General features: G+C 45.0%; 1 protein-coding gene and 1 non-coding gene across 2 annotated transcripts; both read left to right on the top strand.

The window, feature by feature from the left end:
* The first annotated feature begins 994 nt into the window (after positions 1 to 994).
* LOC127778869 (uncharacterized) lies at positions 995 to 5,753 on the top strand. Its single transcript, XM_052305511.1, has 11 exons — positions 995 to 1,277; positions 1,358 to 1,711; positions 2,057 to 2,200; positions 2,273 to 2,356; positions 2,506 to 2,543; positions 2,651 to 2,695; positions 3,028 to 3,102; positions 3,619 to 3,708; positions 3,811 to 3,900; positions 4,556 to 4,710; positions 5,337 to 5,753. The coding sequence occupies exons 1-11, from the start codon at positions 1,129 to 1,131 to the stop codon at positions 5,394 to 5,396; spliced, it is 1,284 nt and encodes a 427-aa protein (XP_052161471.1). The 5' UTR covers positions 995 to 1,128; the 3' UTR covers positions 5,397 to 5,753.
* A 6,530-nt stretch (positions 5,754 to 12,283) lies between these two features.
* LOC127780983 (small nucleolar RNA R71) lies at positions 12,284 to 12,390 on the top strand. The gene has a single exon (XR_008018873.1). It is a non-coding gene; the product is annotated as a small nucleolar RNA R71 (small nucleolar RNA).
* The last annotated feature ends 12,742 nt before the right edge of the window (positions 12,391 to 25,132 follow it).

Below are 25,132 nucleotides of genomic sequence, written 5' to 3'. Positions count from 1 at the left end.
TCTATGAGGGCAGTCTATGACCTTTCAAAGCGGCCAGATGTAAGCGGGCTCGACCTGATAGAATACTCATATCAACAAGTTGCAACTTCTTTTCCGGAAGCCGATCTGCAAAAACTCCAGGGTTAAGCGTGCTTGGCCTGGAGCAATTTGGGATGGGTGACCGATCGGGAAATTCTTCCCGGCACGAGTGAGGACAAAGAGTGCAGAAAAGACTTGTGTTGGTCCGATCGGGAAATTCTTCCCGGGTGCGCACAAGTGAGGACAAAGTATGCAAAAAAGACTTGTGTTGGTCTGTGAGGGCAGTCTATGACTTATGAAAGAAGCAGAGCAAGGGGCGAGCGCCACAGCCGCCCCCGCACTCGCCTACCCCTGCCGCTCCTCGCCCGCCGCCGCCATGCTTGCCCGCCGCCGACGTCGCTCTTGCCCGCCGTCGCCACGCTCGCCCGCCGCCGCCGGTGCTCTCGCCCGCCGTTGCCCCGCCGATCTCGGCCCGTCGAAGAAGACGAGAGAAGAGAAGAAAATAAAGGAGAAAAGAGAATAAAGGGGAAGAAAGAAGGGATGTGGGGCCACATTGTTTTCTCTCACTTACATATGGGCCCCATGTATCTTTTTTTAAAAAAATTTGCTGACTAGGATTCCACGTCAGCGAAACCACCAATGTATACTGCTAAGGGACCTCCGGTGAACGGTTTAAATAAGTTTAAGGGTGAATATTTTTGGTTTTGTGGTTGAGGGACCTTAAAAAATCACGCTGTTAAGTTAAGGGACATTTGGTGAACTTATTCCAAATCGGATTCATTGATTAGTTAAGACACCTAACATGAACTTATTCCTTTTTACATTACTAAAAAGGGCTAGAATGGGCCGTTTAAACGGCCCAACCTACGTAACACCGATTCGTGAGGGAAAATAAATAAGAAAAAGAAAAGGAAAGCTGGAAAGAGGAGGGCGGGGAGAGGACTGGGGAGAGGAGAGGGGAGGGCGTCGCGTGGGTCCCGCTGCCGAATACATAAGCGATGCGAGTTATTACTCCCCGCACCGCAATTCCCCAACTCCGCCGTGCAGTACAGAAGAGAAGTGGAGAGAGGAGGGGTCTCGAAATCAAAGTTGGGAGACCGAGCGCGCTCGATGGAGCCCAACATCGTCCGCGCCTACGGCTGCTCCGGTAACCTCGCCGCCGCCGCCGCCCCGCCGGAGTACCGCTGCGTCACGCGCCTCCGCCACCGCCGCCTCCTCACCTTCCTCTGGCTCCACGGCTTCCGATCCACCTTCGAAGCGTACGTATAGAGGCATCATCTTCTTTTTCCCGATCGATAGATTGTTCACGAACCGTGGCGTGGCGTGGCTGCATTTGCAGGATGGCGGAGGAGACGAAGGTGCTAGTGTCGTTGCCGCGCCTGGAGCGCCTCATCACCAGCAGCATGTGGGACGACGCCATCGGCTACATCTGCCGCTTCCTGCCGCCGTCCTCCGGCTCCACCGGCCAGCGCCGCCGCCGCGGGTCGCATCTCAGCGAGGAGGCCCAGACCCTCCTCCTCTTCCTCCACATGCACAAGTCCTTCGCTGACGTCGTCGCCGGCAACAAGGCCGGCGCTGCCTGGTCCGACAAGCACCGCCGCCTCTATGCCCAATCTAGCGGCCTCTCCCCCTACAGCCACGCCGCCAGAATCCGCCGCTCCATCCTCTCCTTCGTCTTGTCGGACCGTACCAGGTACTAGCTACGTCTCCTCTCCTCTTCTCATTTGAGATCATCAATCAGCATACACACACTGGACGGTGATTAGCTTTAATTACTCTCTCCGTTTCTAAATATTTTACATCGTTAACTTTCTAGCACATGTTTGACCGTTCGTATTATTGAACAACTTTTGTGAGATATGTAAAACTATATGTATACATATAAATATATTTAACAATGAATCAAATGATAGGAAAGTAATTAATAATTACTTAAATTTTTTGAATAAGACAAACGGTCAAACATATTTTAAAAAAGTCAACGGCGTCAAATATTTAGAAACGGAGGGAGTAATTAATTTGTTCCGCATATGTCCAGGGAGTCCTTGGACTGGGGGCGCGTTAGAGAGCAAGTAGCGCAGATCGTCCGAAGCTTGCTTCATAGTACTCCAGAGCTCGTCGGATTTGTGGACTTGCCGGGAGGCATGGTGAAGCCGCATAACGTGCTTCCCATTGGCTTCGGGTATGTACTACTGATTACTCTACTCACCAAAATTAATTATTCACTTCTGACTGATTTTAATTCCTTTTTTAGTTTCCGATCCAAGCGTCACGTGAGACAGCAAAGCCACCCCCAAGCATCAACTATTGCCAAGCTCTATCTTGAGATGAAGAGATGGTACAGTACAATTATGCTACTATCTTGAGAGTAATCTTGCTTTCAAAGAAAAAAAAAATCAAATCTTAGTGATGCTCCATTGTTCTGCCTTTGCTTTTCTTTACCCTCTTGTGACATTCACAAACACTTGCATATGTTGCTTTTTGCAGTCTGCCTTCTTCAGGCCAGCCTCAGGGGTTAAGTCTGGGTGGGTATAATTTCCAACTGTTATTGTAAAACAATGCACCTCTTTTATTAGTTTCACTGTTAATTCTGCACCTGTGACAACCGGTAACCACACATATTTCTACACAGAAGGACTGTCAAATAAGGCGAGGAGCTGGATGGCGGATATCCTTGGTAAAATTAAATAGCGTTCGCTCTATATATGCCATCTCTTTGGTTAATTTCCACTTTAGGCCTTATTCGGTTAATCCTCATGAGGAAGGGGTTAGAGGGGATTGGATCCGCTCCAATTCCCCTTCAATCCACTTAGGAAGAGCTTAACCGAACAAGGCCTTATAGGGTTTGATCACCTATTCACACATTTTATGTTATGATGCCATTTGATTTCTATGAACTGTCATAATTAGAATGTACACGATCTGGTCATACTACAGTGTTTGACTTTGAGAAACCACATGTATACAGTATTCATATTCATGTCAACTGTCAAATTGTGTGATCATCAGATTTAAGCTTACGTGCTGGCTGCAAGCGTTCAGAACACCATCAAGGGTATCCACTCCAATCAAGTGAGAAGAAAGGCAAGTTAACAATCGCTTTGTCTACCTAGACACTAATATACTCACACGTCATTTTCTCTCCACTTACTCCATATATCTACTGGCTGTGTGATTTATCGAGTTCTTTTGGTCACATCTAATACTTGCTTGATCCACGTGGGCTCTATATTTTCAACTTTTATCCTCTATTTTCACATTGGATTTGTGGAGATGGCAACCGATTGGTTAATTCTTTGCAGAATTAGAATGAATTAATACTTTGCTAAGTTTATGCTTAGGTTACTCCTGCGCTGAGCTATGCTCCCATAATACCTTGTTGATTGTGCTACATCTTCTGTAACCTTTGTCTGTTTTGTTTAAAATGGTATGGGACAAACAGCTTTTCATTAAGTTTACTATGCTACTATTCAAGTATTCATATCATACTATACTCCTGTGCAGGAGCCAGCAGCATTTTCAGGATTGATGTTTTCTTTGCATTTGATCAGCATATGGCTACCCGCTGCCATCTGTAATAATTTCTGAACTCATTTGCAGGTTCTCTCGTTGCTGGAATCACACAGACTATGTTTAGCACCATAACAACTGATACTGAAAATTCTGGAATTGCTTCAGCGACAAAAACTGGTAACCTTCAACTTCAATTGTGACAAACCTCTATATGCACAATTATTCCCTTGAACTGTTGCACCTGCTGCATGCCATTTCTAACTTCTGAGCTCACTGCAGGTGTTCCTGCCAGTACAGTCTTGCAAACTTTGTTTGGCACCATGATAAGTCCTGGAAAAAAATATGGGATCTCATCAGTGACAAATGCAGGTAAACTAGTTGAACATACTTATTTGTTTTCAAACAAGGGCAATCCTCTATGTTCATAATAAATCCCTAGAAAATGTTGTTAAATGACACAAAATTTTATTAATATGGGCCTATATGCATCAGTGATGCATATTATCTAAAGAATATGCATCAGCGATGATGATATATCTGATCCATGATGGCATTTCATGCCAATCAATGCTTTTGATGTCTCAAGCGGTTGTTGCAAAATTCTGTATTTGTATGCTTTCTTCCAGAAAATTACTATGTGTCTTGGCATGGTAGTTTCGGATTATGTTTGCACACCATTGCATATTCATGGTCACCTGCACTTGCTCATTTTTTTCTCTATAGGTCCTTCTGAAATTTGTTTTGTTTCTTTTATGTACACGGTAGTTTTAGCATTACATTGCATATGAGATTTTCTAAGATTGTGTGCTACAACTAAGTGATGCGCTTTCTTGGTCATCTGCTCATATTTTAACTGTGTCCTGCTAAAAACTATTGGATATCATGAAAAAGTAATGAAAAGCTTATTCACCTATTTGGATGCATTCCCTGTTTAAGAGAACTGAGAACGTTATGCGTAAAATTTCAGACTAGGTAATGCTATTACTTAATCCAGTGATCCTTGTGAGTGTTAATTCTTGGGCAGGCACTGATATGCATTCAAGTCAAGAAGATTGCCATACTGAGAATTATTGCCAGGGTTTCACTCCAAGAAAACATCCAAGGGAAGAAGTGGAACCTGAGGAAGATATTAGCCCTAAAAGGCAACAAACAACTGTGAAGTTTGGTGAAGCAAGTGTGGTAAGATACTAGATTTTTATTTCTTTTCTTTACTATGGTGGGATAAACGAATTAATTTAGGATGTTAACAGTAAAAGACACAAATTTATTAAGGTGCTAGAATAAATTTAGTATCAAATGCATAATTGACTCTCTATAGATCTTTAGATGAAGCATGGTTGTTCTAAGGCAAGTCAACATCCAACAACCGCACAACTGTGGCCTCATAAGTTTATAAGATAGTACTTGAAATTGTATTAATTTCAATATAATAATTTTGTATTAATGCATGTTAGAAATGGTCACTTTGGACTATGCTATGGCATGCGGTCATACCGGTGTCCTTGATTTGTGACAGGACTGTTCTTATGCCATGAATACCAGAGTAATTAAGTTACATTATCACCATTTATTTTGCTGACCATCATACTGGTGTTCTTGATCTGTTATTACGTTGTAGAGTAGCACAACCTACTCTGTCGACTAGTTTCAATTATCAAATGGAGTTTAAAGAACATGATTTCTTTTGGCTAAATTAATATGCATTTTACGAAACGTGAGGAGTGTACAGGAGAGAATTAACATGGGCTATTTTTTATCCTGTATTATGTGACTAATTGAGGTGTGGAATACTTGTTGGAGTGCAGTCATTGATTGGTGTTGCTGAAGCTGAGGGTAAAGCTCGCTTAGTGGAACTCTCCATGTGAATTCGGATGAGCTGCAGCATTGGGGCTGTGCTGGCTGCTTCCTGTGTGAAAAGTAGACAGTCGATGAAGTACTGCCGATTCTGTTGGAACATTAGGTGGTTTTAATCTGCTGCTACTGCTACTGCTACTGCTACCTAGCTGAGGCTTTCATATCTCCTAAAAATAATTATGTTATCCAGCAACTCTAGCTGTTTCTCTAGCTAAGAACTATTCTACTATTAAGTAGACTTGGTCAGACTAAACCACTCTAAGATGAGCGCACGTGCAGTATGTTTGCTTAACTCGTGTAAGACTTATATGTGGCATTACTATATTGTCATTAGTTCCCTATCAAAAAAAAATATCGTCATTAGTTTTATGCATGGATGAGAGTTCGTTTATGTTATTTGGAACTTTGGACGCATGCGTGGTGCAACTCGATCCGGCCTGCAGGTTTCTCTTCAAATAAATTTCATCCAGGAAGGCACGGTTCATATTTCAACGTTTCTTGTTCATTGAAAAGTGATAGTACTGACTACTGAGTAATCTGCAGTACACACTAATCATCAAACTCAACCAGTGCACTCTCGTCGATTTTCTTAGTTTTTTAATTTTTTTCCTGGCTATCTCATTGAATTACATGTCGCCTCTTGCTGCTTGCCTGCATTGGTTTTTATTTCTGGCGTGAAGTATTTGGTTTTTATTTCCCACGAGCAGCACGAACCTTGAAGCGCATCTGACGGCTAGAAAATCAATAGTTTCTCGAACAATGTACTATTTTTTTCTGGAAGTTAGCGACGAATTGCTGCCACAAGTCTTCCCATGAGGAGATTGAGTGGGACGGGAGGTGGACTAGCCATGAGCGAGCAGGTCCTTTTAACGCAGCCGGCAGATAGTTTGCCAGCGCGTTATCGTCTGCATCCGCAGTATAGAGGATTGTGGAGTAGACTTGTAGAAATTCTTCTGAGTCTGTGCTTCCATCGTATTTCTCGATTGCGCCTGGTCGGAACTTCTCGGGCCATCCACATCCCGGAGTGCGGGTGTGAATGCTCTGCACTGACTCCCTGGGATGGAAGGCAGCCCGCGGTCATGACATCGTCGGGGAGGCCGATCCGACGAAGAAGATGACGAAGATGAGGATGAGGAGTCGCTTGGCTCAGGGGCCCGGCTTCTCGAACGACGATTGTGTCCTCGATCTCGACCGGGGTCGGGAGATTGGGAATTTCGATCTCGGCGATTAGCCCCCTGATCTCATTGGTTGTCGTTATTGATGTCGTTGCGGCGGTCACTAGGGGCCTACCGGTCTCGATCTTCGTTAGGGGCGCCTCCTCGACCATCGTTCCTTCCTCGTCGCGAAGGAGAGCGGTGACGGTGTCGTCAGTGAGTAGTGTTATCCCCGCTGAGAGAAGGAGAACGATGTCGATGACGATCGTTATTGTCGCGATCTCTTCTGTCTCTCCAGCGGTCGTCCAAGTGGTCGCGAAGATCGCGTTTCTCGTGACGTGGTGGAGTAGGATCTCGCCTTGGCCGAGGTGATCGGTTTTCGAAAGGTCGTCCTCCGGTGGGGTTTTCTCCCTCCGCTTTGTCGACGGATGGTTCACCGTCTCCTCGGGCGGATCACCTGGCGATGGCTCAACTGCTGCGTCTACAAATACGGCATTGAGGTTGGTCACGGTCTCCCGATTTCTGTGATCAGCAACATATTTTACGGGGTGTGCAAGATCAAGGAGAGATAGTGACGCAGGTGTTTATCCTGGTTCAGGCCCTCAAGATGAGGTAATACCCTATGTTCAGTGTATGTCTTTCTCTGTATCTGAGTGAAAAATGATCCGAGGAGAAGAAGAAGAGAGTCGGGTTATGGAGATGATCCCCCCTATGTATGTCGCCGATGCCCTTTATATAGAGCTAGAGCCGCCAGCGCCATACATGGCACGGTATCCATTATAATCTGGGTACCTACCATCTATTTACAAGAGATAGGATAGACTTCCTTATCCTTTATCTCCTTCTATGTATACAGATATGCCGCATGGGCCTAGGGCACTGGGCCCACCCCATGCGGTGCGGCCCAAGGCTTGTTGTTGGGTACCTGGGTACCGTGTATCCCACAGGCATTGAGGTTGGTCACGGTCTCCCGCAGTCGCGCCGCCCATTGGTCGACATCTGGGTTTATCACCGAATCAAAAGGACTTTCACTCAATATCGCATGCAGGGTTCGTAACTGCTGAGCGGGCGTTCTCGCTGCTGCGGACATACTCGTCTCAGTGTTGCCGACCATGTTTACATCTCGTGGTGACTCCGAAGAGGATTCGTAGTCTTCCAAGAGGTGTAGCATGGACGGCTCGTTTGGATTAGTTCCAACATATCCTACGAACCGATCTGATGTTGTCGCTGCATCCTGTTCCTTGGCAACACACGGAGTTTGAACCCACGGTTGTTGGACACGATGATGCCGCATTTTGAGGATCTGAGAAATATCCTACAGCTTGTCAGATCGTGAGATGTAGATTTATGAATTGGGTAGTAGGTGTTCCCATCGGTGAAGTGCGCTGAATCCCATGTTCCCAACAGGCGTAGAGTTCAGCTTTCACATGGAGTATCACCGGGCAGTCCTCGAGAGTGTGCTTGGATGTCCTATGCATAGGACACCAAGATCTCTACTTTAGGGTGGTCGTCCTTATCGGCTCTGATCTTTTGTATAGAGGACAAAATTCGGCCGCTTGAGGATTCCTTCCAAGTGTTGGGGCCGTCGATGTTCCGTTCTCCACTTGAGTGGGAGGAATTGTCAGCGGGGTGTCGTTTCTCGGAGTCGTAACCATGCCTTTCTCGTTCCCGATAATGATTGGGCCAATCGAGATCAGCGTAACGGTGTAGACCGGAAAGACAATGGATCCGACTTGAGTCCACACCAGCAATGTCGAGCAGAGGCTCCTTGATCGACGCCGGTGTTGGTACTGCTGTCAGGAAGTCTTGAAATCATACCGGTAGATCCTTGAGCACCAAGTCCCCCTGCCTGGCGCACCACTATCGACGAGTGATACTCGCGGACCGGATGAATAGAGTATTGGGGTACGTTGCAACGAGGGTATACGTAGTACGACATCAAGCAGACAAAAGACAAGGATTATACTGGTTCAAGCCCCTTGTCAGGTAATAACCCTAATCTAGTTTGTATGGGATTGATGATGATGAGAACATCTTACAAAGAGAGTAGTCGAAACAGATGGTACCGACGAGATCGTAGTCGATGGATTCGACGAGATCTCCTAGCGAGTTGACTCCGTGTACTCCGGCTTCGTAAACTATGGTGGGTGTGTTGGCGATATAATTGGATGCCTTTCACCCCTCCCAGGGGTCCCTTTTATACCGTGGATCATCTTGACCCCCAATAAAGATCTAAGGGTATTCGATCTGGTATGGCATAATAGAAACTCTATCCCTTCCGAGTAGGACTTTGGAAATCGCTTGACTCATAGAGATATTTTTCATAATTTGCGATGGATTCCAAACGATATTCACGGGAACGATCCGTGTACGTGAAGGTATACCTTATCGGTATATTCCATAAGTCGTAGGATAGGAGGTATACTGTTGGTATTTCTTAATGACATTACTAGAAATATACTTCCCAGCAATGGCGTAGAAATACTCTTGGTATATTATGGTTACTGAGTTCATCCGCAAGCGTATGGATATACCATTGTAGCATTTTACCCGAGAGTATTCCAAGAGTATCGTATTTATTTAATCCCGTGGGAAGATCATGGTAGAGAGAACTTGACTAATAATTTATATGTTACTTGTAATAATCATAGTCTAAGCAGGGGTTAAGATAATTCAAGGGTAGAGTGACACACAAGTAGTAAGTTATTCATTCTCACAACAAAGTATCTAAGCTAAGTGGAAAGAAAAGAGAAAGATAATCTATTCCTATACTTCTAGCATACATAGTATACATACATTCTAGTCATATGATATACTAGCTAATACCCTCTATCCGATGCCCTCCTGGTACTTCGAGAAGCCACCCCTGACTACCGAGTTCCTTACGACAGCCCGTCATGACCATACAACCGGGGCTAAATTGCAAAGTAAGGAAATGAGAAGGTGAACAGAAATTGCAAAGTAAGCAAATGAGAACCAGGCTCATCTACCACCACCGCAAATCTCTACCAACCAACAGCTTTCCAAATAGCACGAATATCAACATCCATACCTATCTTTTTCAGCAGCTCCGGAGAGTATTCTCGCATGTGAGCATACTCCTGGTCACTCAGCATGTAGTTGGCTTGTCTTTCTCGATCATCTACAAGGTCAAGGTCGGTGTCGTTCAGGAGACGTCGCGGAGCTTCGGTGTCCTCCATTGAGATATCAACTGATGAACGAGCGCTAGACTCGTCATGATGGCTTGATGAAGAGCCGGATCCCTTGAACAGACGAGACAATCGCCTCCTCATTCTACACAATGGAGCAAGAACGGACTAACTCGGCGGGGGTTAGAATAGCAAGAGTTTCATCCACCGGTTAGTTTCACCAAAGCAACTTGTATGGATGCAACTAAGTGTTTGAATTTGAGGGAAACTATCAAAGCTTGGATGAACTTGAGAGCAAACTTTAGAGAGGGAATGAAAATGTGTTGAAATGGGGTGGAGTTCCCTCTCCCGGCCGGTTGGCTTAAGTAGTGCACCGACAACTGCCAAAACTGACTTGTGGGGCCCACTAGCCATTGTCTCGAAAAAAGGAGACAACCGACCGTTGTATGGCCGGTTCGACCGAACCAGTGGGTTCGGTCGAACCCCTGGTGGGCCCAACCGGCCCCACTTTCGGCTGTTGGGTTCCAACGGTTAGTGTGGTCGTGGCACAGTGAATTTTCGTTGAAAATTTTATTTTGGTTTGCTCTGAAAAATTTATTTGAAGAATTTCCTCAAAATTCAAAAATCCTAAATGCAATTTTGAAATTCAAACATGTGTTGATGTGAAAATTAAATTGTTGAAAACAAATATGCAGATACATACCAATTTACCTGTTGGCGAAGGTCGCGTCATTTTAGGTCCGACGTGCAAGACCATACCTTCTTTCAGTTTAGTGCGCGGATTTCCCACTCGTCTCCAAAGGTGATGGAGCGCGCATCTTTGGCTTTTCCTTCCACACCTTCTTTGGTTTTGGTGCGGAAGATGGCTTCCTCTAAGCCGGCTGCTCTAGCTTTTTGGCCGGTGTACTTGATTTTACCGGCGTCTTCCAATAGCGGTTCCTGGGCATCGTTGTTTCCTTCTCCAAAAAATTTTGCATGAATTTTACCAGGTTATCCGTCTTGGATGGCTCCACTTCGACCACTTGAATATTCTGCGGGTTTGGCCCGTACTTTATTCTGACCATGGAGCATTGTTCAGTCCTCGGCTGAAACTCAAACTTTTCCTCCTTCTCGTTGATATGGAAACAGATACTTCCCGTCCCCACATCAATGTTGGCCCCTGCGGTGCTAAGGAACGGACGCCCCAACATGAGTGGCGTTTCCTTCCCTGTGTCCATATCCAGTACCACGAAGTCAACCGGGATGAAGAAATCCCGTATCTTGACTGGCACATCCTCCGCTATCCCTGCCAGGTAACGGACTGACGAGTCAGCCTATTGTAGGCGCATCGGTGTTGGTGCCAACACCGTGAAGTTGAGTTTGTCAAAAACTTCTTTAGGCATGACGCTGACACTGGCTCCTAGGTCGCATAAAGCTTTGTCGAATTGCTGTGCCCCGATCGAGCAAGTGATCTTAGGACACCCCGGATCCTTCTTCTTTTCCGGGAGCTTGTGGAGTATAACATTGTTGCATTGCTCCGTCAGCTTGACCACCTCCATTGTTGGGAGCAGTCTTTTGTTGTTGAGAATATCCTTGAGATAATGGGCATATGTTGGCACTTGCATAATATCCAACAATGGCACGTTGATGTGAATATTTTGGATTACTTCAACAAAACGAGCGAACTGCTCGTCCACTGATGGTTTCCTACTCCATTAAGGAAACGACAGCAATTGTGTGTCGCAGTACTCCTGCAGTACAACCTTCTCTAGCTGAACCTCTTTGTCAGCCGAGTCACTAGATGGCGCTTCTCTGGCGATCCAGTTAGTGCCTGCATGGTTAGGATATGGCGGATCACAAGTGGACTTACCTCCCCTCGTTGTGATCGCCTTGACATTTTCAATGGAGGAATCGGGTTGCCCTAGAATCCTCCCAGATTCATTTGCAGGGACTAATGAAGCCAACTGAGCTAATTGGGTTTCTATCATTTTATTGAAGCACAGCTGGTTTTGGAGCGCAGAAGCAAAGCCATCTAGCTTAACATTAATATTCTCTAGGACCTTGTCGTTGGCAGCTAGCTTTTTGCTTAAAGCATCAGTGGTTTTAGCTTGCGCAAAAATGAGATCCTTCAAGGAGGGTTGGTTAGAAAAGTTACCGTTGTTATTTCCTCCTTGATAGTACAGGCGTGGCTGGTTTCACCCCTGACCTTCTTGTGGACGATACCTGTTGTTGTTGTTGCCCATGTAAATTGTCTCCTCACGGGTTTCCGGGCAATCGTTCCTAGAATGACCCGTGCCGCCGCAGAACTCATACGTGACGTGTGAGTCCAAGGCCTTGACGGTGCCTTGTGGCCGTTTGTCATGGTCGTCCAAGCGTTTCATGAGGAGGTCCAGCTTGGCAGCGAGTAGTTCCGTCTCCTTAATGGTATGCATGCCTCGCTGACGGGTTTGGAGTCGTTCCTCGCTCCAACCCATATAAGAGACCATCTACTCTATTAGATCAACGGCTCCCCGAACCGTCTTAGAGAAGAAAGTTCCTCCAGTTGCCGCGTACAGGTGGTCACGGGACATTGGAGTGAGTCCATTATAGAAATTCTACAGGATCAGCCTATCGTCCATCCTATGATGAGGACAGGCGGCCACATACTTATGAAGTCGTTCCCATGCTTCAGGAATGGACTCGTCCCTCGTCTGCTGGAAACTGGAAATCCTTCCACGAAGTGCATTGGTTTTGTCCATCGGGAAGAACTTCGAGAGGAATGACGTAGAGCATTTGTCCCAGGTGTTGACAGCAGCACGGTTGGCATAAAACCACTGCTTCGCTTTCCCGAGAAGGGAAAACAGAAATAGCCGCAGCCTGACGGCGTCTGGACTGACACCCTTTATGGTGTACGTGCTACAGATCTCTAGGAACTGCTGCAGATGAGCATTGGCATCCTCGTTAGGCTTGCCACAGAACGGGCTAGCCTGCGCCATCGTGATGAGGCTGGACTTCATATCAAAATCCACGTCTCCCATGTTGATCTGCGCCCTAATGGTCACATTATCAGCAGAGGGAGTAGCGAACTCGCGAAGGGTCTTGTCAGCCATAGTCTTGAAAGTTGGTGGCGCTGGTATGGCTGGTTTCTTTGTCGGTAGAGTTTTTTGCGGAGCAACGACTCGTGGCTTGATGCTCCGGAAGAAAGCTTCTGGATTTTCTTTGAAGTTTTCCAGCAAGTTGAAACCAGTCATGGACTACAGGCCTGTTTCCACAACAAAAGAGAAAACAACCAAGGTTAGACTGCAAAGGATAGTGATTATACAGAGGTAAATATAAAGTATTAGTTCAGGTAATCTCTATTGTGAATCTTCCCCAGCAACGGCGCCAAAAATGCTTATTGGTATTTCTTATCGACATTACTAGAAATATAGTTCCCAGCAAAGGCGCAAAAATACTCCCGGTATATTATGGTTACAGAGTTTACCCGCAAGCGCACGGATATACCATTGTAGCATTTCACCCGAGAGTATTCCAAGGGTATCGTATTTATTTAATTCCGTGGAAAGATCATGGTAGAGAGAACTTGACTAATAATTTATATGTTACTTGTAATAATCATAGTCTAAGCAGGGGTTAAGATAATTCAAGGGTAGAATGACACACAAGCAGTAAGCTACTCATTCTGACAACAAAGTATCTAAGCTAAGTGGAAAGAAAAGAGAAAGATAATCTATTTCTATACTTCTAGTATACATAGTATACATACATTCTAGGCATCTGATATACTAGCTAATACCCTCTATCCGATGCCCTCATGGTACTTCGAGAAGCCACCCCTGACTGCCGAGTTCCTCACGATAGCCCGTCATGGCCATATAACCGGGGTTAAATACGGAGGAATACCCTTTCCAGGAAATTAAATTAGGACTATATACACGCGCGGAGGAATACTCGTACTGAGCAGTCACCATCAGCGGCCCACCTCTCATCCGCAGCATATAACCCCAAATAATGATATCTCGTAATCTAGACACCACTTCTAAACTACCATATACCACTCTAATATCATCGTCATGACATAGAGTAATTGCATAAACAAACATTATACCTGCACCAAAGCATCTCCCACATAAGCTAGCAGTATATTCAGTATAGCACGAACATAATGTAAAGGAGGCATTCATATACTTGGAAAGTATTTCAATACCTTAAATGTATAAAGAAGAGTATTCTAAATAAATTACAAAGCTTACAAAAGAGGAAAGAAGAGCTACTAGATGATGAGGGATGTTACGTCCCGATCTTCCGATAGGTATTGATAAAGTCGATTTGGGAGGAGTCGCGACACAACTCGATCCGGCTTCTGAACGAACACGCTACTAAGCCCCGCAATCGCAGCACCACGTCTCCTCTGGTTATCAACCGTGCCTAAACCCGGCTGACCTCGCCGAGAAGGCTAATCCCTGCATGTGAATCGAAGAACACAAGCTAGAACAAGATAGATTGCAACACAATTGCATATGAATGATTAAGCACTCGAACTTGGGGTTCCACAAACTGATCTAGCGGCGAAACTGTTCTTGACGGAATAATCTAAGCAAAACCTGACTCTAAATGATGATGGCTACTGAATTAATATGATTAGGACATCCTAGGGTCGCCCTAGGGCGCACACCCCCTTGGGCTAAGCCCACGACACAATTACAAGGCACAAAACTCAAAATTTGATTCGGACTGGATGAGGCATGTGGCTTGTTTTACAGATCCCTAGCAGGTCGGTAAGAATTTTGGTGTGGGACCAAAACCATCTAAAAGTAGACTCCGTAAGCTTTCCAACAAGTACTCATGGGCCCCGAAATTCCTTATAGATCAGCAGCTAGATCCGTTTGAAATTGATACTGTCAAGAGTCCGAATCCAAATCCAAAACGTGTACAACTTTATTTCTTGTCTTCTATGGACCAAAAGTGATGTGGTGAGATGAAAGAAGACTTGGAGAAAGTCTTTGTTTTGTCCCCAATCAACTTCTTTAATCATCCATGCATTCCTTATGCTTGGTCTCTTTTCTTTCGCCCAAGCAAGTACCTCTGCAAACGGAAACACGCAAAACTCATTGTGTAGCAACGTTTGTTCAAATATATAACAAGTAAATCTAATATAGAACATATGAACCTTTGGTTGATTAATATATAAAGTAGCCATGGTTATATCCGAGCTAGTTGTGTCCTCATCATCCTCCCCTTCTTGACTGGAAACCATCCTCGGTTTCACCTTGTCATGGAGCGTATTGAACTTATCTTTATCTTTCACAACATCCGGTGAGGAACATTTATTGATGGCTATATGGTTGGATCCTGAAATCTTGGTACTCGAAAAACCACAACACTCCCCTTGTTACAAACCAACCTGTAACTCATTTAAACAACTAGAGGAACTAGATAGAGAATTACCTATACGCATGCGGTCCTCTAGACAACACATTTCATCATGAAAAGGAGGTATAGTTAAATTCGAACAAATATATACTCGATGCACATTATATTCCTCTTTTCTATTATAATTGCCAATAATATGAAAAATCACATCATAAGGACATGGCAATTCAAATCTAGCAAAGAGTTTCTTCTCTAAACAGTTGAGTGGACAAAGATCATCAAATTGAATATAACCCCAAGTATTTAAAGAAGATAGCAATTTAAACTTTTCATTCTTGCTAGCAATGTGAATAACATGTTTAAACTCAACACATAGTGGTTCTACTATAGAATTAACATATTCATCCACTAGTTGTGGCATGGATATAAGTGATGCATCGCATAACTCTTCTTTATCACAAGAAAATTGTTTTGTGACAAAGGTATTTCAACAATTGTTTCCACTATGGGTTGCTCTAATGTAGCACAAGTAGTGGACATAGTTGGCACATCATAACTATGTATACCTTAGTAGTTGTAGCACCATTATCATTACCTTTTTTCTCATCTTCAGAAATTTTAGGCGCTTGGTCAATTAAACATTCCTCAAGCATGCATGGAGCTATGGATATGTCTTTTTGCTCTTCTTCTTTCTTCTCTTCCTCCTCATCGTCTTCAACACTGGAGGTGTTGATTTAGCCATCTTCAGTAGCAACGTATGCACGTTGACTAGGGCAAACCTTCTACAGATGGCCAAATCCATGGTAGCGGTTGCATCGAATCCTGGGCGTGCGTCCCGTCGAAGCGACAGATGAGCAACTCTTGGTGGATACCTGCGAAGAACCTTTACCTAAATCTGCAAGTCGTGGGGGAGGTGGTTTTGGTGCTGCAGAAACTCTGGACGCAATTGGTCGCTTGCTCGTTGGTGGGGGTGCCCAGAAAGAGATGGGCTTGGGAAGCCTCGAAGGTGGCTTCGCCCGCGGCGTGTACATACTCGCCTTGTTCTTGACATGTTGATCACGCCTCTGCAATTCCTTCTCTGCAAACATAGCAAACTGAAACAACTGGTTGACAATGTTAAATTCCTTATTATCTACTATGTCCTGAATCTCGCGCCTTAATCTCACGTAAAAGCGACAAATGGAATCCTCAGTTCCCTCCACTATGCTACATCGCATCAATCCCTTTTGTAGCTCACCATAGTAATCATGTACAGATTTATCCCCTTGTTCTAAACGCATCAGTTTCTTGCTTAGATCTCTAAGATAGGATGTAGGAACAAATCTATCACGCATAGCTACCTTAAGTTCTTTCCACGTAGTAGGTAAAACTCCATCATCAGCTAACCCAGCCCACCACATGATAGCAAAATCTTTGAACTCACTACTGGCTTGTCGAACTCTATGTTGGTCAGGCACAAGGTGGGCACTAAATTTTTGCTCTACTGTCATCTCCCAATCAAAGTATTTCTCAGCATCATAATAACCCAAAAAAGATGGTATTTTAAACTTAACCTTAGCATAAGGATCATCGGGCACACAATTATTGTTACCTTGTTGGTGGTGGTGATTTGAAATGCCACCCATACCTGAGCGGTTTACGAAGCCGCTTTTATTGATGGCATCTTAGACAGCCTTTGTAATGGCCTCCATCATCTCCTTTGCAAAATCCTGGGAAGTCCTCTCATCATCATCGCCTGCCATTGAAAACACCAAAACAGCAAGAAACGGTGAAGGCTATCCCTAATAATCTACTACGCGGGTGTAGTGGTGCCTCTCAACAACTCTCAGGAATATGGAGCACCTTACCAAGCTCTTACAAGTGTCTTACTAGCAATGCTAAGGACGGTAAAACCGATGGCTGGTTCGTGACACCTTGAAGGACGTGATGTGGTGATTGCAAGGATCAAAGCTGTGCTGACCAGAAGTATATATGTGGAGCTTGGGAGGCACAATATATATTAGCAAAGGGACGCAATTGTGCTAATCAGAAAATATAAAGTTGAATAATAGTTCAAAGTACTAGTCAATGTGCTGGCGTAGCCTAGACTCAACTCTAGCTCAAGCAAGCACCCGACAACACTAAGGACTAGATATGAATAAATGCAGAACTCTGCACTCTAAAAACATACTCAAAGGATGAATGATTTTTTTCTTTCTTGGTGTGGCTTTTTTTTAAGCACCTTTCTGCCTTTTTTTTCTTTTTTTTAGGTGTGGCTTTTTCTTTCTTTTTTTCTTTGCACCTTTCTGCCTTTTCTTTCTTTATTTATTCTTTTTTTACTTTTTTTTTCAACAAGAACTGACAACTGACCTTGAACAGGGACTCAAATGTAAATATGAATATTACATGGACTCAAACGCAAAGTGTAAACCTAAAATTGGATCATCCCAAAAATGGATTGCTCATATCATCTAGGTTCCGTTTTTATAAAAATATCTCAAATCCGCTACTTAACAATTCTATACATAGAACAATACGGGCAGTCACGGATAGATGTGATCTGATCCGGAGTCTCTCCTCACGTGCACAGTACACGCGCACAGTACGGCAACTCCAAAACCATTTGATAAAAATTTCTCCAAATCACAATAATGGAAACCCGATGACGAGACGATTCAATTTTTCAAGGTCCCGGCAACAACCGACGAGATGAAAAACTGGACCCAAAACTGACGTACAGCTCACACACTTGAGTGATGAATCCTAGAGCTAAGTGATGAACATATGCAATACTCAAAACTAAAAATTAAATCTAAAACTAAACCAACACTCGACGCGACGATGCAATCTAAAATTCAACAAAGAAAAATCTAATAGAATAATGCAACGGCTCAAATTGTCTAGGTAAAGAATAAATATTTTTGTGTGGCGATTTTCTGGTTATGGAAAGATAAATTACCTAACAGGCAACCGCGCTTTGATACCAATTGATGAGGGATATTAGGTCTCGATCTTCCGATAGGTATTGATAAACAGTCGATTTGGGCGGAGTCGTGACACAACTCGATCCGGCTTCTAAACGAACATGCTACTAAGCCCCGCAATCGCAGCACCACGTCTCCTCTAGTTATCAATCGTGCCGAAACCCGGTTGACATCGCCGAGAAGGTTAATCCCTGCATGCGAATCGAAGAACACAAGCTAGAACAAGATAGATTGCAACACAATTGCATATGAATGATTAAGCACTCGAACTTGGGGTTCCACAAACCAATCTAGCGGCGAAACTGTTTTTGACAGAATAATCTAAGCAAAACCCGACTCTAAACGATGACGGCTACTGAATTAATATGATTAAGGATGTCCTAGGGTTGCCCTAGGGCACACACCCCCTTGGGCTAAGCCCACGACACAATTACAAGGCCCAAAACTCAAAATCTGATCCGGACTGGATGTGGCATGTGGTTGTTTTGCAGATCCCCGGCAGCTCGGTAGGAATTTTGGTGTGGGACCAAAACTATCTAATAGTAGACTCCGTAAGCTTTCCAACAAGTACTCATGGCCCCAAAATTCCTTATAGATCAGCGGCTAGTTCCGTTTGAAGTTGATACTGTCAGGAGCCGGAATCTGAATCCAAAACGTGTACAACTTTATCTCTTGTCTTCTATGGACCAAAAGTGACGTGGTGAGATGAAAGAAGACTTGGAGAAAGTCTTTGTTTGGTCCCCAATCAACTTCTTTAATCATCCATGCATTCCTTATGCTCAGTCTCTTTTCTTTCTCCCAAGCAAGTACCTCTGCAAACGAAAACACGCAAAACTCATTGTGTAGCAACGTTTGTTCAAATATATAATAAGTAAATCTAATATAGAATATATGAACCTTTGGTTGATTAATACATAAAGTAGCCATGGTTATATCCAAGCTACTTGTATCCTCATCGCTAGAGCCATACCCGAACTCTTCCGAAGGCTTCCGGACTCCTGATTTCTACTCTATTCCTATTCCGCTAGCTAGATAACACTAAACTAATTTGAGAGAATATGAGAGAGCTCTTGCTTGAGGTGTGTGGGTGAAGTGGGAAGGTGAGCTTCTTCAATAGGCAGGTAATGACGGTTATGGCGGTTGGAAAGGTCGGTAATACCCTCCAACCGCCATAGGGAGGCAATCCACACCGTCCATCGCCAACCCTGCATCCGACGGCGGCACGGCGCCGTTCGGCCGAACCAGGGGACAGCCTAATCCAGTCCAATTTCGACTGGCGGCCTCCTCTTCTGTTGCTCACTGCAGACTTGTGAATTTTGGCCCAATTCATCGTGTCGACTTTGAGTTCTTAACCCATTCATACATAAGTCTGATTCTCGACATCGTCCGATTGATTTATCGTCTGAGTTGATGTCGATTATCCTCCACTTTATGATTATTCTCTGCAAAAGGTTAGCGAACCAAATACTAGTGGAATATTATTATTCTAACATGTATATGCATTGCAAGCATAAATATCAATGAGTAAAATGGATGACTTATCGTAAATTGTTTGCATCCGTGGATCAGAAAAACGCGCGGCACACAACAGTCTTTCCGATTCCACCCTTCTTCCTCCAGATACAGCGTCGTTTAAAAAAGATGGAAAAAGTACGAGTTACCCCCCTGAACTATTGTGGTCGTCCGAATAACACCCTGAACCACAAAACCAAACACTCTTCACCCCCAACTATGTAAACCGGACGAATTACCCCCCTCGATCCAATCTGCGGTGGTTTTGGTCTATGTGGCATACGCGTGGCAGTCCAGTTAGCATTTCATTTATTAAAGTGGGACCCACATGTCATATCCTCTCCTACTATTCATCTCTCTCTCCCTCTCTCTCTCTCCTCTCTATCCCCCTCTCTCTCCCTCTTCTCTCTCCAGCCGGTCGAGCGGTGGGGGCGGAGGGGGCGGCAAAGCGGGACGGAGCCGAGGGGCGACGGCGGGGCGGATGGCGGCCGGAGCAGGTGACAGGAGGGGCGGAGCGGCGGCGGATTACACTGCCTTGATTTGTTTCGACCACTTCTAGTGCCGCCGCCCCGACCTCGCCGCCGTCTACGGTCTACCAACCCATGCCGCGCCGCCTCGGCTACAAGACCTCAAGTGGGTCGTTGCCGACAAGACCCACGGCGACGGCGCCACCCGGAGCCAAGCATGACGACGTGTACCTCGCCGCACTGCTGCAGAAGCCCTGATTCATTGCCATTGCCACTAGAATATTTGATGTTGCTGCTGCTCATTATAGGTGGGAACCTGAAAGAGGGCTGCCACTGACGTGATTACTAATTTAATTGTGGAATAAGCTCAAAGAGAAATGCAATGCCGAGGCCCAAGGGAAGCTGGGATTATGCTCAACAATCAGGATGATACACTGATTTGATTTGGGGATGAAATCAATTTTCGACGATAGGGCGGAGCGGAGCGGTAGCTACAGGCTCAGGCTCGGCACCTTTGACGGCGCCGACACCGCCGCGCGCACGACGCCGCCATGCTCGCGCTCCGCGGCCGCGCCGTGTGCCTCAACTTCGTCAACCCCGCCTGGCTGGTCGCCGTGCCGCCCTTGGCTACCCTCCGCAGTGCCGCCGACGTCTCGAGCAGCGGGAGTCGTCGTCGCTGTCTGTGTTTCCACTCGCCATCGACGCCCTGTCCGCCACATCCGCTCCGTCCCGCTTGTCACCCGCTCCGGCCTCGTCCGTCGCCCATCGCCGTCGTCGCCTTGAGCCCCGTCCGCGCGTCGTCACCCCGCGCCCGCGTGCCCGCGTGCTGCCGCCCTCGCGTCGCCTCCTCGCGCCCCGCCCCGCCGAGATGTGCGTGCCGCCGTCCTCACCTCCGTGTGCGTCTCGGCCATGCCGCCGTCCTCGCCGCCGCCTCCGGCCTCGTCCGCGTGCGTGTGCGCCGCCCCCGCCTGCTGCAGTGCACGTGAGAGAGAGAGGGGAAGAGTGAGACAGAGAGTGAGAGAGAGGAGAGAGGAAGAGAGAGAGGGGAACAGTGGAAGAGAATATGACAGGTGGGTCCCACATTTTTTTTATAAATAAAATGCTGACTGGATTGCCACGTGTACGCCACGTAGACGAAAACCACCGTGGATTGAGTCAAGGGGGGTAATTCATCCGGTTTGTATAGTTAGGGGTGAAGAATGTCCGGTTTTATGGTTTAGGTGGGTAATTTAGACGACCGCGCGATAGTTTGGAGGGTAATTCGTACTTTTTCCAAAAAAGATACATGTGTTCCTGTTCCACCCTTCTTCCTTTAGATACAGTGTCGTTTAAAAAGGATACCTGTGGAGAGAACATGAGTGGTGGATAAATTTAGAGAAATCTTCTCCAAGATGTGTTGTTTGGAATGCATTAATCGTGGAAGAAGCTTTGTTATACATCATATGAATGATACGTGTATATGTTTAAATAATATGAAAATGATGTAAAGATAATGATTTGACATTGTTTGAATGTTAAGTTTAAAAATACAATGATATATCATGTTTGGATCTTATTTAAAATACTCTAGATTACTACTCCGTAAAAAAAAAAGACCAATCCAAACAATGGATTTAGATATGAACGTGTCCAGATTCGTTGTTAGGATTGGGTTTTCTTAGGACGAGGGGGTATACTAGTTGCTATAGGTAATGATGTCGTATGTTTGCATATGAATTTATAATACTACTAATTATTAGTGGGTGATGATGTGACACACTTGCATGGTGAGTAGTGAGCTTGCTAGTGGGTGATAATGTGGTACACTTACAGGTGATTTAAAATATTCTAAATAATAATTACTACTCCCTCCATCTACTTTTGATAGACATTTTCAAATCTAAAAAAATTACTTTTGATAGGCATATTTCAATCCAACCACCTATCCTCTTAATGACTTTCTCGGATTTAATACATGACTCTTTATTTTTCCACACAAGATTAGCTATATGGGCATCGAGAAATGTAAATATTAATGAATCGCTTGTTTACGAAGAATAACTAGTAGCATGTTTAAATGGATGATAAGTCATATAATTATTTATCCTTGATTATTGTGCTAAGATGAATATGACTATCAAAAATAGATGGAGAGAGTATTAGATAATGATATGACACACTTACATTCAGGGCCGGCCTTGGGCCTAGGCGGGTTGTGCGACCGCCTAGGGCCCAGGCCGACAAGGGGCCCATCATCACCACCCCACCCCCTACCCCCATGCAGGCCCGGCCGGCCGGCATGCCCAATACTGCTGCTGGTCTCGATGTCACGAGGAAACGAGGAGGCAGGGAGGTCCGCGGCATTCGTCAATCTCGAGAATTGATCGAGGCGTCGAGGGTGTGCAGTGCAACGCGACGTTTCGTGTTATCGCTCCAAATATCGCTCTCTGTTTTATCTCACGTCTTAACGCGGACACGCGCCGATGAACCACCAGGAACGACGACGGCGCGAGCAAACCGACGACACCGACGCCCACGCGCCTGCAGCCACGCCTTGCCCTCGCGGCCTTGCTTTCACGACAATCATGATTAACAGAGCAGACTAGATCAAGGTGAGTCTTCTGATCTTATTTGCATCTATTTATTTCGAAAATTAGGTTATAGCTTTGTTTTCTTTTTGTTGTTTAATTAACTTCATAATTTCAGGTCTTAGAAAATAGAGTGTTGCCTAAGAAGCATCTGTCAGGTTCTCCAAAAGGGAACAAAAGAAAATGACAAGAACAGTTCGTTGAATCACATAAATTCTTTTCAGCTTCAATTTCAAATAATGTTGTTTCCTGCGATACTCTTGAGTCTGAAGATGTCAAAGTGGATGGCTCATGGTTTGGCTATATATATACAACCTTGAGAAGAATATCTTGGACAACATTAATCTCCAAATTGTTCTTCAATATTTTGCTTCTAGAGAGTTCCCAAGAAGTTCTTTTTAAGAAAAACTTGGATATTTGTGGTCTCCTATTTAAGGTAATCGCGCGTTCGTAAAAAATATTTAAGGTAATCACACTACTCTATTTTTCATACTCTTTTACTTGCTAATTATACTATCAATATTTTTTATAGTGAACAAAATGCCATATTGTAATTTGCAACTACTTGATTTATTATTTATTATCATGCTTAAGACAAGTAAAAAATTTCTAACCTTAAGGGCCTATAGCGTTGAGTTTGCCTAGGGCCCTCGAAATGTTAGGACCGGCCCTGCTTACATATTAAGTCTTAGGATTCAGAGTAGAGAAGTTGATGCTTGAAGCAAAGGCAGATGAAGAGGCACCGGGGAAAGTGAAACCTCAGGGCACCTGCCTTTGCTTTTAAGCAGAGTTTACGCTGACCGAACAAATTCTATCAAAGCATTGCACTTACCGAGCAAATTAATGCCGTCCATTACAAAAGTTGCAACTTTCGAACTAGATTAGGTCCCGTTCTTTTCTCTAACAAGAGTTTGATGAGTATTAAAATTTTCGTGGCATGATTTTCAAACTACTAAACGGCGCGTTTCATCGAAAACTTTCTATATAAAAGTTACTGTAAAATATCATATTAATCTATTTTTTAAGTTTGCAATAATTAAAACTCAATCAATCATACGTTAATACCAGATTATTTTACGTAAAAAAAAATCTTAATCTTTATCTTCATCTTCACCAGAAAAGAATGCCACCTTAGTACTATCAGATATTCAGACGAGCAGCCCTAAAGTCATTTATGAGTCTCAAACAGCACCTTCTCATGCATCTGCATAGTCTCAAACAATAATAGATCACTGCTTGTCTGCTCCTGAATGCTTTCTGCCCTTGCTCGTATGGCATTGGCACCTTTTTAAAAGCTACACAGTACCTGTACTTCTGTTATTGCTCTCTGTATTGTATGTACTCCTACTCTAGTTGGTGCCTTTACTCTACCATGCCATGATGATGCATGCAGTTCAGAAGTGATTGCGTGATAAATGATTCTCATTGTTGTACATGTAGACATGTAGGTCCTGGTTAGAGAAGTAGCCTAAAGTTATTTGGAGAGCTATTTTTTACACAAGAAATAGCCCTTCAATGAAATAGCCCTTGAGCTGTTTAGATCCTTGGGCTATTTAGCCTTTAGTGCATTTTCCCAATCATAACTACCCCTTTTCTCTCTCTTTCCACAGGATCTTTTGCGCATTTGTCTTGGTGTGGCCGGCCGTAGTTGTGCAGATGATGGAAATCCTCGCCGGCCGGCGGCGGCTCAGGTGAGGAGAACGAATAACGGCAGCACTACTGGGGGCCGATGTCGCCGCAGGTGACGGCCGCCGCGCCGGCGAGGAGTGGAGGCGGCGGCGTTGGTGGGGGCCGGCGGCGCGGCGGGCGGCGGCCGCTTCGCCGGCGAGGAGTGGAGGCGGCGGTGTTGGTGGGGGCCGGCGGCGCGGAGGGCGACGGCCGCTGCTCCGGCAAGGAGTGGGGATGGCGGCGCTGGTGGGGAGGAGGAATAACGGCGGCGCCTGCGAGGAGTTGGGGCGGCGGCGCTAGTGGGGGCCGGCGGCGCCGCGGGTAACGGCCGCCGTGCCGGCGAGGAGTGCAGGCGGCGGCGGCGGCGAAATGCGAGGCCCCTGCGCGCGCGGATAAGGTCGTGCGGAGAGAGAGGGAGGAGCGGGCAGCTTTTTTCCTTTGGGTTTTCTGATCCCGTGCGCCTATGGGAGAGAGAAAAGCCACTTTTTTGTGGGCCCCACCCAAAATAGCTCGAATTAGCACCTCTTGGGTGGGATAGTTTTTTTAGGTGGGCTATTTCCAAATAGCCCTCAAATAGCTCACCCTTTTGGATTTTTTTTGGCTATTTGGGCTATTTGAGAGAGAGCTAAAAAATATCCCTTGGATCCAAACAGGGCCGTAGTTTAATTTATTAGCTACAACCAAAATTTAAATTTTAAAACTTAATTTTAGAGTTGCTTTGAGGTATTCATTTTGTTATTAAACCAGTAAGAACACATAAAAATTTGAAAAAAAGTACGAATTACCCCTTGAACCACAAAACCGGACATATTAATTAAGCCTCGAACAATTGATACCGGACGAATTACCCCCCCGATTCAATCCTGAGCGGTTTTTATCCTATGTGACATAGATGTGGTGCTGACATTAAAATCCAATTAGCAAAAAGAAATAAAA

This window comes from Oryza glaberrima, chromosome 7 (assembly GCF_000147395.1).
Source record: "Oryza glaberrima chromosome 7, OglaRS2, whole genome shotgun sequence".
In the NCBI taxonomy this organism is placed as follows: Eukaryota; Viridiplantae; Streptophyta; class Magnoliopsida; order Poales; family Poaceae; genus Oryza; species Oryza glaberrima.
The sequence above is the reverse complement of the archived record's forward strand: the minus strand, read 5'-3'. Positions and strand labels throughout refer to the sequence as shown.

Excerpts from the sequence above, each read along its gene's own strand:
- LOC127778869 (XM_052305511.1), top strand. The coding sequence starts at position 1,129 with ATGGAGCCCAACATCGTCCGCGCCTACGGCTGCTCCGGTAACCTCGCC. Across the intron at positions 1,712-2,056 it reads GTCTTGTCGGACCGTACCAG|GGAGTCCTTGGACTGGGGGC; the intron begins GTACTAGCTACG and ends GCATATGTCCAG. Across the intron at positions 2,201-2,272 it reads GTGCTTCCCATTGGCTTCGG|TTTCCGATCCAAGCGTCACG; the intron begins GTATGTACTACT and ends TTCCTTTTTTAG.